Below are 15151 nucleotides of genomic sequence, written 5' to 3'. Positions count from 1 at the left end.
AATCTATTTGGTGCAATAACTCACAACTGCATATATAAATTTAAATGCATATATAGCATTTTATTAGATAATGGTACAGCCTTTTTCTCTTAAGAAAAGGAACAGCATCCACATGTGTTTATATTTGCTAAAGCTATTTCAGAAGGCTAAGAAATGGAGGGTGACAGAAGTAGAACATGCAGTTATTTGTTATTGCCTCTGTAAAGCAGCAGCAAGAGGGTTTAACAGTTTATGAGTTGGCCAAGCCTGGATGGAATTTCATGGGAATTTCAGAATACAAGTACCACACAACCTGATTATTTTCTTTCTGTGAAGCATCAGAAACATGATAAAACTGATGCAGGTGCTGGATACTTTTCCAAAGCATGTTTGCAGGAACTGTTGCGTTTGTTTTGTAATTAAAGGTGTTTGGAAGGCTGCACCTACAAAACTCACCTGGTTTGCAAGGGGAGGTTTAAAAACATTAAAAACATATTAAAAAATACACCCCTCAGTGGTTGGACTACACAGACCTGAAGGATAATGCAAAAAAAAAAAAAAAAAAAAAAAAAAAATCTAAGAAAACACTATGATTCAGTGTTTACCATTCATTTACTGTTATCTCTCTGTTTGCATTCTCTTCTCCCAGTATCTTTTCTCCCTGAAAAATCTTGTAAAAAGGCATTAACTCTGATAGGCTTTGAATAAACTTCCTTTCGTATTCTAAATTTTTCCAGTTTTTTATTATTGTTGGGATGAACTAATAGGATTTGTACAACTCCCTGCTCAGGAAGTGCTTAGAATGTGGGGGAAATGGGGTTAAACCCCAATGTTTTCTCTGACATTATTTTCTGGCTCAAGACTGATGTCAACACATTTAATTTTTCATAGCATGCTGTAGTGCAGTGCAAAAGCCTTTACCTCAGACTTGGTTCTTTAACACTGGAGTGTAAACCTTGTTAGTTCTGTGGATCTACATGCATTGTACACATTTTGGTTTTCATTTTTTATCTATATGAATTTGAATAACTACCCTGGATAGAATTGAGACATTTAAGGCAATTTTTATGGTATGGCCATCAGCATCCAAGCCAGTAGCTGAGTTTTCTGCTTTGCCATTACATCACAGGAAGAAAATTCCCTCTCATCTTTATAAGAGTTCATCTTTGCAGCAGACCTCTTGTCAGATGTTATATCTGCTACAAGTTTTCCACTGTCTTTAGTTTCTAAGGCTGAGGTTTTTTTAAAAAAAGGAATCATCCACTCAGCTATTGCAAGATAATCTTCTTAAACTAAGAACAGGATCTCTTCACAACACTGTGATTACAAGAACGTGATCTCAGCTAACTCAGCTGCCAGTCACCTATTTAATATATTGAACCTCTGCATTTGGTTATATTTTGTATTAATGTCATCTTTTAAAAACAAATTGTTGTATTGGAATGTTTCTGACCAGCCTCATGATTTGAACTCTCTTCCTTTAAAATATTTTAGCACGTCTATTGCTACTTCCTTTGGAAAACAATAAGAGTATACTTGTATTTTATACTCTAAATTTCATCAGGTTTTTTTGCCTTTTCCTCCTTCCCAGGTTGATTGTATTTCTCTTGCAGTGCAGCAGTTAATGCCCCAGAACTTTTTGGTTTGTGTGTTTTGTTCAAAAAGCCTTTGAACAAGCTGTTGGCAGAAAGCATTGCTGCCTTAATATCCATCAGAAAGTGGTTCCTGATGTTGTGCAATACAGCCTGATACTTGAAAGCCACTGGCAAGGTTATTTGAACTCTGAACAAACTTTGAGAACATACTCAGCTCACTTTCCTTTCTGGCAGCTGTTGTCAAATGTGCTTTTTTTACTTACAGAATTAGAAGCTCCTACAGTTCTTTTGAAGGTGATGTTAAACATTTGGTTTAAAACTGTTAAGTTTTGACAGAAGAAATACAAGTTCTATCTAAATCAGAAAGATTGACAATATGCATTGCCACTTGAATTTCTCCTAGCAAAACAAGTAATAAATATGAACTGCTCTTCTCTTGCCTATCCAGGATCTAGGGATCCTCTTTTAGCTTAAGGACTTTTCACTTCCCATCCAGTACAGCTTCTTCTTTCTCAGGACACTAGGAAGTAGGAACAACCAAATGTCTTCTCTTTCTACTTGTCTTCACAACAAAGCTGTCTTTTGCTTTCTGGATGAGCAGATGCTTTCCTCTTAGATCTCAGCTTCTAATGAGGAAAGTGGAAAAGCAGCTGCAGCTGACTTGTTCCCATGTGCTGTGCAGGGATCGAGCCCAGTCTGGCTGAACAGAGAGCTTTGGCTGCAGCTTAGGAAAGAAAGGAGGGTTTATGGACTTTGGAAGAAGGGGCAGGCAATTCAGGGGGATTACAAGGATGTTGGGAGGTTATGCAGGGAGAAAATTAGAAGGGTCACAGCCAAGCTGGTCACACAACCTGGTAACTGCTGTGAAAGACAAAAATTGTCTCTATAAATACATTTGCAATAAGAGGAGAGCTAAGGGGGATCTCCTTCCTTTTCTGGATGTAAAGCGAAGCACTGTGACAGAGAATGAGGGAAAGACTGCAGTACTTAATGCCTCCTTTGCCTCAGTCTTTAATAGTAATGCCAGTTCTCTGGGTACTTGAACTGGGAGACAGGAACAGGGAGGAGAAAGAAGCCCTCTTAATCCAAAGGGAAATGGCCAGTGATCTGCTACCCCACTCAGAGACACAAAAGTCTGTGGGGCCAGATGGGTCCTGAGGGAGCTGGCAGATATCATACATTCACTTAGCCACTTCCCATCATTTTTCAGCAGTCCTGGATAATCAGGGGGGTGCCATTGACTGGAAATTAGCAGATGTAATGCCCATCTACACAAAGGGCTGGAAGGGCTGGTTTTGGAGATTTAAGTGCTACTCTGCTGGAAGGGACTCTAATAATTTTAAAATACAGTGAAGGATGCTGAGTCCAGTCAGCGATTTCCTTTACTGGACAAATTGTCTTTTGTCTTTTCAGATATTACTTTTATTTCATCTAAACAAGGGAATTCTTAAACTGGCTACTTTGTGGGGTAATAGATGAAAATATTTTATCTCCAGGAAATAATGTGTGTGTCTTAGGTTTATTTCTTAAAGACTAACTTGAGTTGTTCACTTTCTTGAGGCTCTCTGTGATAACTTTGCTCTCTCCTCCTAGATGGTGATGAAGCTAATGAAATGGAAGATGACAAACCGAGGAAAAGCCAAAAAGATGATGAAGAGCAAATTGCCAAGTACAGAGAACTTCTGCAAAGTATCCAAGAAAAAGAGAAAAAACAGGAAGAGAAGGATATAGGAATGGAGATTAAATGGGTTCCAGGTAGGGTTTATTTTTCCTTTTCCTGCCTTGGCAGATATGCAGTATTGGTCTGTTGACAGGGATGTAGTGTAAGGTGCTAAATTTATAGTAGGAGAAACAAACCCTTTTTTTCCCCCCATAAATTGAAATCCAGATTGTTTACAGTGAGGGAAATAGAAGAAATAACATGCCTGAACTCAGTTCCTCAGCTGTAAGTTTCTCTTTATAGATTATTTTTTGCCAGGATTTTTTTGTACTTGCTTTTTCAATTATCATGTTATAGACTTTTTAAAAGTAGAATTCGTGTGTTTGCTATGGAATCATAAAACATACTTACACTTTTAAAAATGAAAACCAGGATGGTTTGGAAACATAGTGTTTAATTAGAGGAGAGTGGTTTGGAAAAGTTGCTTGCATAGAGCTAAAGATTTGGGGGAGCAAAGAAGGAGAAGTCTGATTTTTCCAGTGCAACTGCTCTGGGAGAAAGCAAGGTACCAGGAGTGATTGGGGAGCAGTGAGACCAGATTGACCTCTGGAAATCAGTGAAAGGTTACTTCACCATACAGCATCCCAGCAGAACTCATCCAGAGGGCCACACTCCTTTGTCTAGTTTTTTTTTTTGATTTGTGACAAAACCCCACTCAGACTGAATGCTTCCCCTGAGGTGTAATGAGCCAGTTTAACAGCTCACTACATCCATGAAGGGAAAGGTTTGCACTGATCATCACCTTGATCCTGGCCCAGAGCTCATTCTGACTGCCTGTGGCAGCCCTGGCACCTGGTAGGTCTCTTTGCAAACCTAATTTTGTTTGCTAAAATAACAGTACTGCTCTGGATAAGAAAATACCTGCATCTTATCCACTGAGTTAGCTTGTCAGATAAGCAAGTGCTCAGACAGTTGAATGTGCAACTGAAAGAGCAGGAAAGCATGAGATTCCCTTTTGGGAGCAGCAAGGTGCAGCAGGCGTGGGACTGCAGCCTGTGGCAGGACACAGCCCCGTTCTGTTACTGCGTATTCCAAGACCAGACACACACCCAGAATCCAGGCCCTTCACTGCTGATGGGTTAATCCTAGCTAGGAATGCATATCTAATGATGTGATTTATACAGATACTATTCTGAGTTCACTCAGGTAACTTTTGCTGAATAGAAGTTCTGCTGGGTTTGAAATGTTCTGGTCTGTAGCAGTTCACTGAAACGGACTAAACTGAACAGAACAATTCCATTCCTGTTTCTTCATCAGGCCTGTATTCAAAAAGATACATGGGCATTAAAAATGACCGTGTGCTTTCAAGCATGCTTTTATAATTCCAATAACTTCTGACATGAATTCTCTCAAAACATTTATGCAAAAGCAGGTATCATGCAGCAGAGTGCTCACCGACACAGCGTCGTTCCCCATCTGTCCACAGCGTGTCAGTGCTTGCATTCACAACGTTGCTCCCTCAGTAGTCAATCCATTGTGTCACTGAGCACTCAAGGCCAAGGAGTTTTCATACATAAGTAGCTTTATTAGACTTTCATAGAGATTTGTTGTTGCCACCTTTCAGATTGAAGGTGGAAACCAATCTGTTGCCGCCAGGAGTGTGTTTTGCATTTATATATGTTTGTATTTAGGTGTTGTTAAAGCAACCATTTTTTGTGTTGGTTTTGAAAAACCCTTTGGAGGGTGGGTTTGTTTATTATACATTATGTTTTTCGAAGAATTTTGCAAATGGGATGAAAGAAGTCCTGTAAATTTATAAAAGTTTGAGCAACTTAATGTGGTAACATAGTCAGGAATCTGCAGCAAACCATTCATTTTAGGAGATGGAAAAATTGCTTTAAGGGAGACCAAAGGAAAGTCTTTAGCCTTGCTTGCCCTGAGAGAACAAGAAGTTTTCCAAGAGGCTGTCCTGAAGACGGTACCTTGCTTGTTGTGAGTAAATTGCATTAACATTTAGTAGCAAAGGACTATTGACTGCAGTAGAGATGGAATCCAGTTCCCTGATCCATGGGCTCTCTGTTTATTTGCAATGGGACTTGACTTTAGAAAATTGGATTTGTTCCATACTTACACCTACTCCAATCCCTTCCTTACTGCACCTTCTTGTAGGACTCCTAGGACTTTTCCTTTGTCCTTATCCCTGCTTTTGGAGGGATGGTAAAAAAACCCAAACAACCAAAGAAACCCCCCATCTTGATAAATTTGACTGATTTTGTCTACATTTAGCTGGATGTCCATGCACAGGATCAGGTTTGTTCATATAATTTTAGGTTCAATGTGCATGTGTGCACAGTGAATTTTACATGGATACTTGATAGTATTTGATGTTAAATTAGCAACTATGATTTTACAGCACATGTTAACATTTCCTCATTTCTTACCCTGAAAAAGTGAGAGGTTTATTGAAGGGCAGAGGTTCTGGAAATCAAAGAAGTGCTCACTTGCCTTTGTTAGAGACTGTCTACCTGCACAAGGTCAGCAGTGCCACTTGTGGCTATTGACCCCTGCAAGAAAGTTTTGTCCAAAACACAAGTTGTAAAAGTGAAAATGGGTGTCTTAAGTTTGCTTTTGAGTCAAAAGTTCAGCCATTACTGATTTCAGGCAGCATTTGGAGAAGAGGTCCTGCACACCTGAAGGAGATACTCTTTTATATATGTTTTTTATATGGTGGAGCATAGGCAGCACATGCTGAACAGTAGTTTATAGCTCTGGCAATTTATACACACTTGAGGCTTTGCTTCTTTATGAGAGGGAGGAACATTAGTTGTTATGTTATTTTTTCTTGAATAAATGGGCTCTTTTAAATTTCAAAACCATTTATGTTCAGTTAGAGCATTCTGGGCATTCAAAAATAGTTTTTGTTGTAATCTCTGAAGACTCCTTAATTTTTTTTTTCAGAACTAGTTTATGTCTGTTGAAATATTTTTATTATCAAGTTCTGCCTTAATGTGCTTGACTTACTGCAAAATCTTTTTCCTGCCCAAATGTTTAATACATGGAAGGATTACAACAAATCTAGGAAGTTTTTCAATTGAAAGGCAGATATTTGAATTAATTCAAAATTTTGAGTTTTGGCAGGGTTATTTACAAATGGTTATAGAAAGCATACTTTGTCAATGATTCAGTTATTCTTGAATCATAATAGTTTTAAATAAACCACAGTGCCAGCAAAAATAAATTAGATGTAGTTCCAACTCCCTTTGGTCTGTTTCTTCTAGGCACAAAATCAGTGTTATATTTAAGCATCCATCTGTTTTCTTAATCATATCTGATTGAAGCAACAATTACTATGAATCCTTATCCAGCTCCCAAAGGTCCCCTTAAAAAGTGAAAAGAGAGAAGACCACAACAGCATTTCTTGATGATATTCAGCCAGGTTTTTTTAGGGGGTGGTTTTTGAACTTACAAACTTTCCCTTTGGGAAGAACTAGATGTAAATATTTAGCCAGGCTTACAGGAAAATTTCAAATTTGTTTTGCTCAGCAGTGGAATAGAATGCTGTGGTGTCTGTAAAGTGCACAGCTAGAGAGGATGTAGAGCACAGAAATGCTGGTGTGAAATATTTGTCTCCATCTGGGTCATTGCTGAGCGTGTCCCTGCTTGGGGTGGCCTCAGCTCCTGCTGAGCTGTGTGGGGGCTCACACCTGACATCTGCTACCTCTGGTGGGTTCTCACAGCCACTTCTGCTGCTCAGGAAAGCTTGCTTGACTTCAACATAGTTTATCTTTGGGGGTGACAAATTCTAATGTGATCAGAGTGTTTCTATTTGCTGTTCCTCTCAGCTACCTACAATGAGGTGTTTCATCTTTCTGATGAGGCATTACAGGCAAGATGAACTTGCTTGTTTAGGTTTCCTGAGAACAGAAATTTATCTTCCTAGCCTCTAATAACAGTGACAGGCTGTTAAACTTCCATAAGTTTTCAAAACTGAGTGTTTGGACAAGTAAAAATTCTGGCCTGCGCCCATCCCTTGTTGTCCCACCAGTGTGTTTAAGTTTACTGTAATATTTACAACACTTTAGATGAAGTTTTATTTTGTTGCATGCTAATATAGATGACCTTTTTCCTCTCTTTTCTTGCCCATGTTTGTGAAGATTAAATAAAACTATCATGGTTCATTAAGTCTAAAAAAAATATTGTATCAACAAGGGTATATAAGTTAGACCTTTCTATGGCCAGCTAATATTTCTACCTAAAGTAGACAATTCCTTTCCCCTTCTGCAATCAGAATCCTTTTGACCACTTAAATACACTCTTATTCTCAGGAAGTGGTCTGGACAGTAGTTTCTAAGCCATTCTAATCTGTGGAGAAACTGTAATGCCTTTCATGAGTCTGCCAAACACCACAAGAAAGGCCTGGATTTTCCTCCAAGTTCTTCACTGCCAGATGGATCAAATGATTCCATTTTCCAGGCAAATAAATCAGAAATATTGTAACTTCCTTTCAGATTTTGGGTCTCTCTTTTGCTGGAGATGTGACATACATTCTTTTTAATTCTGTATTTACTACCTTCAAAGAGAATCTGCAAGCTTGTTACCTGACCAGTAATTTTTTCCATAAAAGTACTACAAAGTAGCCAAAGTTGCAGTGGTTCAATTTCAAGGAAGCTGATGACTCTGCTTTCACGGACTTTGAAGATAACTAAATATTTGTTCTTGTTGTATGAGAGTTTCTTAATGGCATGTTTTTAGTGAATCTATGCAAAACCCTTCCTTTATCGTGGCTCTGATTTGTTTGCTGGTTAAGCACCCAGTTTTTGTGGCTGTAAGAGTTTGCCACTTACTGTTCATTCTGGCACCTTTCCAGAGTAGTAGAAGGATCCTTTATCTTGTTTTTGCTCCACTCTTTTCCTCCTACGATTCTATGGTTTAATATGATTTTAGATCTTGTCCACACTTGGTCTTTCAGACAAGTTGTAACCAGGTCCCCAGCATTGGAAATTATTTTTGGAGTATCAACGAGCACAAAAGCAGGGATTAGTGTTTTTCAGTTTTTCAGAAAAATGTTCTGCCTGCTCTTCTGGGGACAGCTAGAGCTGTCCATGTGAGCTGCCCTGTTCCTTCCATCATGATCACTGTTTGCAGTTCCTCCATACTGAGGAGACCTGGAAGGAATGATGAGGAATGGAGACTTGGCCACTGAGAAACCTGGAAGAAAGAATGGGATCTAGTCTGAGACATCTGGAGAGGTGTGAGTGTTATTTCTAAGCAATAAAACTGGAATGAGGGGTAGGAGAGTAGGATGTGCTCAGGTCAGGGCTGGACTGGCATGGCAGAAGAGAAAGCTGAGGGGAGACCACTAGAAGTAGGATTGGGAAAGAGACAACAAATGTCAGGCTTGGAGGGCTCAGCAGAAAGAGGATTCTTACAAACTCCCAGGATAATTCAGTCACTTTGTGGGAGAGGATGTTACCTGTAGGATAATTGGACTGATTTGTTACAGAAGTTTAAAAAAAAGTGCATAGTGAATGAAGCAAGGAATTGCAGGCAGGAGAAAAATACTTCATTGCCCAGGCTATTACCTCGTGCCAGGGAAGTGGATTCTGTTTCTTCCACTGAATTGTGCTCCAGTGCATTGCAAGGCAAGTCACCTAATCTCCTTAGATCATGAAATTTTGTTTTCACAAGTGCCCATCTTGTGAAGAGCAGGCTGAAAGTTTATAAGGTATGTCTGAAATCAATTTTCATCCTTATAACATCCAAGTGCTCTGTGATGCAATGAATTTTAGAAAAGTATTCCTGATGTATATGGAATTTTTAACCAAAATTTGAAGATTGCTTTTAAATGAAGTGTATATTATGGATTTAAGTATTCTACATGTAACATGGGAATGTTTCAGTTATTTAATGGATTTATTTTTAGGGTGATGTTCTTACATCATTGAATACTCTAATGATGCATATTTATAGAAAACTTCACTGTTCTATTTACAAAAAGCTTAAAGGTTAGGACACACTCGTCTATGCAGATGCAAGTGCTGGGCATAGAAACAGTGGATGTCTGTCCTAAATTACAGAATTCAATGTAAACCTAATTCACTCATTCAGACTTAACCGTCTGGTCCTGTTAGGCCAGAATTAATAAGAGCCAGACATGTTGCACTTGCGTGGGGTTTACTTTTCTAGAAGGAAAAATACAAGTGGTCAGCAGAGATCCTGCAGCGTTGTCAGAGTATTGTCACAGAGGCAAAGCTTCAGCAATTCAGAATCTAAATTAATTCAGAATCTTAATTACTGATAGTGTGGTAGATTAAACATAAGGGCTCTGTGTATGTCTGTTGGTTTTATTGTGTTGATGCCTTAAGTTTTAGCACTCTGTGCTCCCCAGGGGTGCAGTTCTGAGCCTCATATTAAGTGCCGGTCAGCTCTCTTCACAGAGTAGGGAGACAAAACAAATCCTTTTTCTGCTGGACACCAAGGACAACTTTCAGGCCCAAAAGCACAAACAAGGGTGGGCTGAAAGGAGGAGCAAGGAGGATGGGACCTCACAACCTGAAGCTGGAATTGGACAATTAAACCCCAATACGCAAAGGGACCAAAACTTATAAAAGTGTGAGACCACGTGGCTGTTTGTCCATTTTGTGACCATTTTTAGTCCACCCTGGGTGTAGCCCTGGTCAGGCCCTGTCCTGCCCAAGGTGTATCCTGGAGGCCTTTCAGTAAATCCCTACTTTATTCTCTGGCTTTGTCCAGTCTCTGTTTCAGGTCAGCCTTCCCAAGGCATCAGTGTTACTCATTCTGGCATCTGCAGACTGCACAGTTGAATGTCTGGAGAAGAGACCTTTCTGAGGAGCAGCAGGAGTGTTGGGAATCAGATACCACATAGCAAACTCTTCTTCTGACTCTTGCACAGTTTTTGCTGAAGGAATGTTTTATTTGGAAAAACACACCCTGTAAAGCAATATTCTTTATAAAGATGGGGTTTTAAGCAATATTTATGCTGTTTCCACAGACTTGTTAAGGAAAAGCTAGATTGTTTTTTTACAAAGGAGAAAGCAGTTGATTAAAAAGATTCAGATTCATCACATTTTTTAAATTTACTATGGCTTTTTTTCTAGGTCTCAAAGAAAGTGCTGAAGAAATGGTGAAAAACAGGTTGGAAGGAAAGGATAACCTGACTCCATGGCAAAAATATCTAGAGAAGAAGAAAGAAAAAAGACTTCTTAAGAAAAAGAGAAAGGTAATGTTTACATTGGCCGTTTGAGGGGGAGTTGTTGTTTCTTTGTTTTCTTAATTTGTTGTTAATTTTTTTTCAGATAAACAAAATAAATTGTCCAGCTGCCAGGGCTGTTTTAAGGTTAGAATATGCAGTAGTCACTCATGTGGAAGTACTGACAGTATTTCACCAAACCTACAGAGCAAAAGGATACTCAGCATACTGCTGACCATACATATGCTTACACAAAACATCTGTTATCTACTTGTGCTGCTGTAAAGATAAATTAGTCATAATAATAATAATTAGCTTTAATTTGCATTTTTAATGCATTAGAAGCAGTTTTTTTGCTGCTGTGTGCATATCAATTCAAAGTTGTTATGACAATGATAATTGTAGGTTTGGAAATTTTGGGGCTAAAATAATACAGACTTGTCTCCCAAAGCTGTAATGGCAAAGAATTAATAGCTGCAAAGAACTATGCAAATTTCAAATTGCAAGAGGGAAAAAAAAAAAAAAAGGCACGTGGCATGCAGAATTTAGGTTCTTCAAAGTCTTAAATTATTCCCAGTGTAATTCACACTGCTGAATTACACTCCTAAGAGTAAACTCTACACCTTGAGTTACTCTCTGCATGTCAGTTAATTGTAACAGGCACTTGGTGAGTAACTTCTTTAAGCTGGTAAGAGCTCAAAATGGAGTAAGCAGCAGTGTTGTGCAACAGAGCAACTTTGTGTAGCATCACATTCTTGTCCAGTTTGATAAATTAAGGAGCAAGGTTTATGACACACTACTACCAGTAAGAAAATTTGTTCTTTTAAATCTAAACTCCTGCTTTTTCAAATTGCAGCACAGAATGAGCTTCCTTATTCAAGTTTGTCCCCAACATAGCTTTTGTGGAACAGGAGTAAGGACATAACAGTGCTGATCCTGTAGTTTGGTGGAGTGGTTGTCTGATGCATCACAGTTTGGGGATCTGCCTAATCAAAATATATGAAAGGAGGTTGAAATTGTTGATTTGTCTTTATTATCAATTATTAGTGTGCTCTGGTTTTTTAATGTTCCATGTACAGTATTTCAGTTTTCATCATCATAGCTACTAACAGAGCATCTCATTCCAGTGCAACTTAAACAGTAGTTACATGTTGATTGAAATAATGATCGTGCTTTGTTACAGGCTGCTGCTGAGAGAGAAGAGAGTGAAGATGAACTTCCACCTGATGTTGATCTCAATGACCCCTATTTTGCTGAAGAATTTGAGAAAACAGGTCAGTCAAGGCAGGCAACGTCTAGAGTAAATCTGTCCTTTTGTTAAATACTGAGTTTTCAAAACAAAGTAAGGCTGGTCTAAACACAGAGACAGAATGTTCAGAATTAAATGAAGTAGGTGGCATTTGCCTAAAATTGCTGTTCCTATAAAATTATGGATATTGTGATAGATGGAATGGTAGGGAATATTCTCTTGGCTTTCACCAGAGACCATTTTTTATCCAGTTTCTGGGGATGGCTGTTAAAAACAAGCTACTCCCCTAAGTATTCCAGAGAAAAGAACTCCATTGCTTTTGAAGTGTTTTTTATATGGGAACAGCCATATATATATGGGTCCCTTTGAAGCTTGGGTCAATTACACAAACATCAAATGTTTTTGCATCATAAACCAAGTTGTCTTGGAGAAGAAATCACTTTTCTGTTAGTCTGATACAAGTTTTCACTGGAGTACTCTTGGCTGCTTAGAAACCCCAATAGTGAAATGTAGTATTTTAGGAAATAACTTGCCCAGTTTAGATTTCTAGGTTACCTTTTTACAAGCTTTTTATTCTGATGTTTAAATTAGCTTTTGCCATGGTAACAGCAAAATTGTTTTAAGTGATTTTGCTGAGTAAAATCAATAAAGGTAAGTTTCTGTTGTTCCATATTTCTGGGAACCAGATCCTAAGGGTGGCTCATATTATTGTATATTAAAAGAAGAAAAGTGACATAAAAACAAAAGAAGAAAACAAGCATAAAGAAGATAGCAACAGATTTACTAATATTGCCAGTCTGTTGTTTGGTTGGGAGTTTTTTGAGCACAGAAATGCAGATCCAAGTTCCATTTAAAAAGGGTAAGTTACTTCTAATTTTATACTTGCCAACACAGGCTTCTGTCCTGAATGTTAAAACGTATCCTAGGATAAAATAAATAACTAAACCCCAAAATCTGGATGATTTTGTGCTTAATAATCTGAGATACAGAACAGTAGAGTGAGTCCTGTCCATGTTTTAGAAAAAACCACCAGAGTCCAAAGTGTCATGCAGTGCTGTTTTCTGCCCTGCTTTCTACATGGCTCGTGTGTAGGCTGAAGTAACTCGTTGTAAAGATAACCATTCCCTCCACCAAATTGTTTAATTCTTCTTTAATAGCAAGATGTGCCCAGGTCCTCTCATGTGACGTGTGCTGTTCTCTGTGAAATCTCTGAAAAAAATGATTTCTTCTGCATTATGTAAGAAGTTGTGTCCTAAAGGGGCTCAGTAGAGAATGAGCTTATGCTTGTCCATAACGTGGAGAATAGTCTTTAATGTTTGTGGAGTCTTTGAGGGTGGTTAAATACACGTAAAGGTTAAGAAAGTGAAGCTTTTTGTCTTCAAGATTGCTGATAATTGCTGAGATACGGGAGAAAACCAGAACGTGGTTAGCCCTGGAGAAGTTCTAAAGGGGACAGTTCAGTGCCTGGCTGTAAGCCAGTTTACATTTTAATGGTAATTACACAGCACAACTTTGGCTTTCACAAGTTTACCCAGAACAGCCTCTGTCTCATACTTGGGGTTGCTTTTAAGCACAGCTTATATAGTGAGGGAAAATGGATTACAGTCATCTTTGAACTTGGCTGTAATTCTGCCAACTTTGTATTTAGGGTACAGGCAACTTAAATGACCATTATTTTTCACCAGCCTTCCAAAATTCCCCTGGAAGATTGAAATTTCACCCTTAAATTGACTGTCAGATTATTTTAGATTATGCTGAAGAGGCATATGACAGGGTTTATTTGCAGACTCATGTGGACCAGTGCAGAAACTGAGGATGCAGTAAGTGCATTCATTTGTTGCCTGTAACATGCGTGGGTCTTGTGTAGCTTGGTTTCTGTCAAGATGAGGCAATAGAAGGGAAGCAAGAGTGGAAGGAGCTGCTAGACCAGGGGCCTAAAAACTCTGAGTGCTGTGAAAGGAAAAGTGAAATTTATGGGAAGTCTACTAAAGCATATGTTCCTCAGGTATGTCTTTGTTCCTGATAACTGTTCCTGATAAGCAGGCAGTGATTCTTACACTTGGGAGAAGCAAGGCAGAACAAACTCTTTGTGTTACTGTGGGGTTCGTGGTAGTACTTGCTTTGCACAGTTTTCGTGTGATTTTTTAATAGTACCACAGGCTAAAATGTTGGATGCTGCAGATACATGAGCCTTCATGATGCATTCTAGAAGCTTGACTCTAGTTTCATATTGTCAAGGAAAAAAAAAAAGTCACTTTCATTTTACACTGATGCCTATACTGTTTAACAAAACCTTGGAAACTTGGATTTGGCTTGGCCAGTTTCACTGTTACTGCATCAGCTTCTGCGGGGTCTTAGAAGAGGGAGACAGAATGACTCTTGTAGCCTAAACTGTTGAAAAATTAATAGCTAAATAGTGTAATTGCTTATTAACATGAGAGCAAGGTCCTGCTTTTGGAGATCACTGAACAGGTTCAGAACACATTAAACTATTAAATATAATTTGTTGAACCTTTGAGGAATTCTTCACACTTTATTGTAACTCCTGTTAGTTCCAAACCATTAGATGCCTTCTCATGATCTAATTTATGATGTATGTAGGAATTGATGACTTTTTAAAGCCAGAAGGGAGCAGAACAAGTGCAAGGACCTAGAGCTTAACAACAAAATCAGAGTATAGTTGTAGAACCTGTATTTGAAAGATAAAGTAGATTAAAAGATTAATTTATTGTGTGTCCTTGCAAGGTTTTTGAGACAGACTCAAGTTTCTAACTAAGGCAGAGGTCTTGTGAGAGGAGTTTTTGATTTGGAGTTTCTGTGCCTGAAGTCTCAAAGTTCTGGTAAGCTCTTACTGTCAGCTGGAAAGTTGTTGATGCACAAAGTTAAAGTTCAGGCAAAATTCTTGAGCTGAGAAAGAGTCAAATGGCAGCTTGAGTGGGGATTGCAGCAGCAACTGGATGCTTTTTATACTGGCTCGTGGCAGCTACCAATTAGTTCTGAAGCATCTTCTGCTGTAAGTGTGACAAATCTGATTAAAAGGTGGCAGTGGGGATGAAGTGCTAGGGAAAATCTGAGGGTTTGCAATCAGTTTGCCATAAGTGTGCAACAAGTGTGTGTGGTGGGGCCAGCAGAATGGATGTGGGAAGAAGGAATCTGGCAGGAATATGTTAGAAATACAGAAAATTAAGCATTTGTGAATTTTCAAGCAGAACCATTTTCAGTATGTCACAAATCTTTGAGTCCCAAGGGTGATTTTAGGTCCCAAGCTGGTTTTATTAGCTGCGTAGTGTCAAGGTAAGAAAGAAAGTGTTTACTAATTTATTTACTTTCATGGAGAAGAACTCAGTTTGATACCAACACCTTGCTCAGCCCCATCTGCAGCCTCAGAAATCTCTGAAGGCATAAGGATCACTTCTGTGATTCCCCATAGAGTGAAAGAGAAGGGATGGTGACTTGAA

The 15151-nt window shown here is 38.7% G+C and overlaps 1 protein-coding gene across 1 annotated transcript in view; it reads left to right on the top strand.

Moving 5' to 3' along the window:
• Positions 1 to 15151, top strand: part of ESF1 (ESF1 nucleolar pre-rRNA processing protein homolog) — a 30708-nt gene that overhangs the window by 11573 nt on the left and 3984 nt on the right. Inside the window, exons 9-11 of the mRNA XM_083857876.1 lie at positions 3168 to 3329; positions 10353 to 10474; positions 11628 to 11718. Of these exons, the coding sequence (XP_083714002.1) occupies positions 3168 to 3329; positions 10353 to 10474; positions 11628 to 11718 (375 nt within the window). The remainder of the gene's footprint in view (positions 1 to 3167; positions 3330 to 10352; positions 10475 to 11627; positions 11719 to 15151) is intronic.

The sequence above is a fragment of the Zosterops lateralis genome, assembly GCF_965231275.1.
Source record: "Zosterops lateralis genome assembly, chromosome: 3".
NCBI classification, from domain to species: domain Eukaryota; kingdom Metazoa; phylum Chordata; class Aves; order Passeriformes; family Zosteropidae; genus Zosterops; species Zosterops lateralis.
This window is presented reverse-complemented; position numbering and strand designations above follow the sequence as displayed.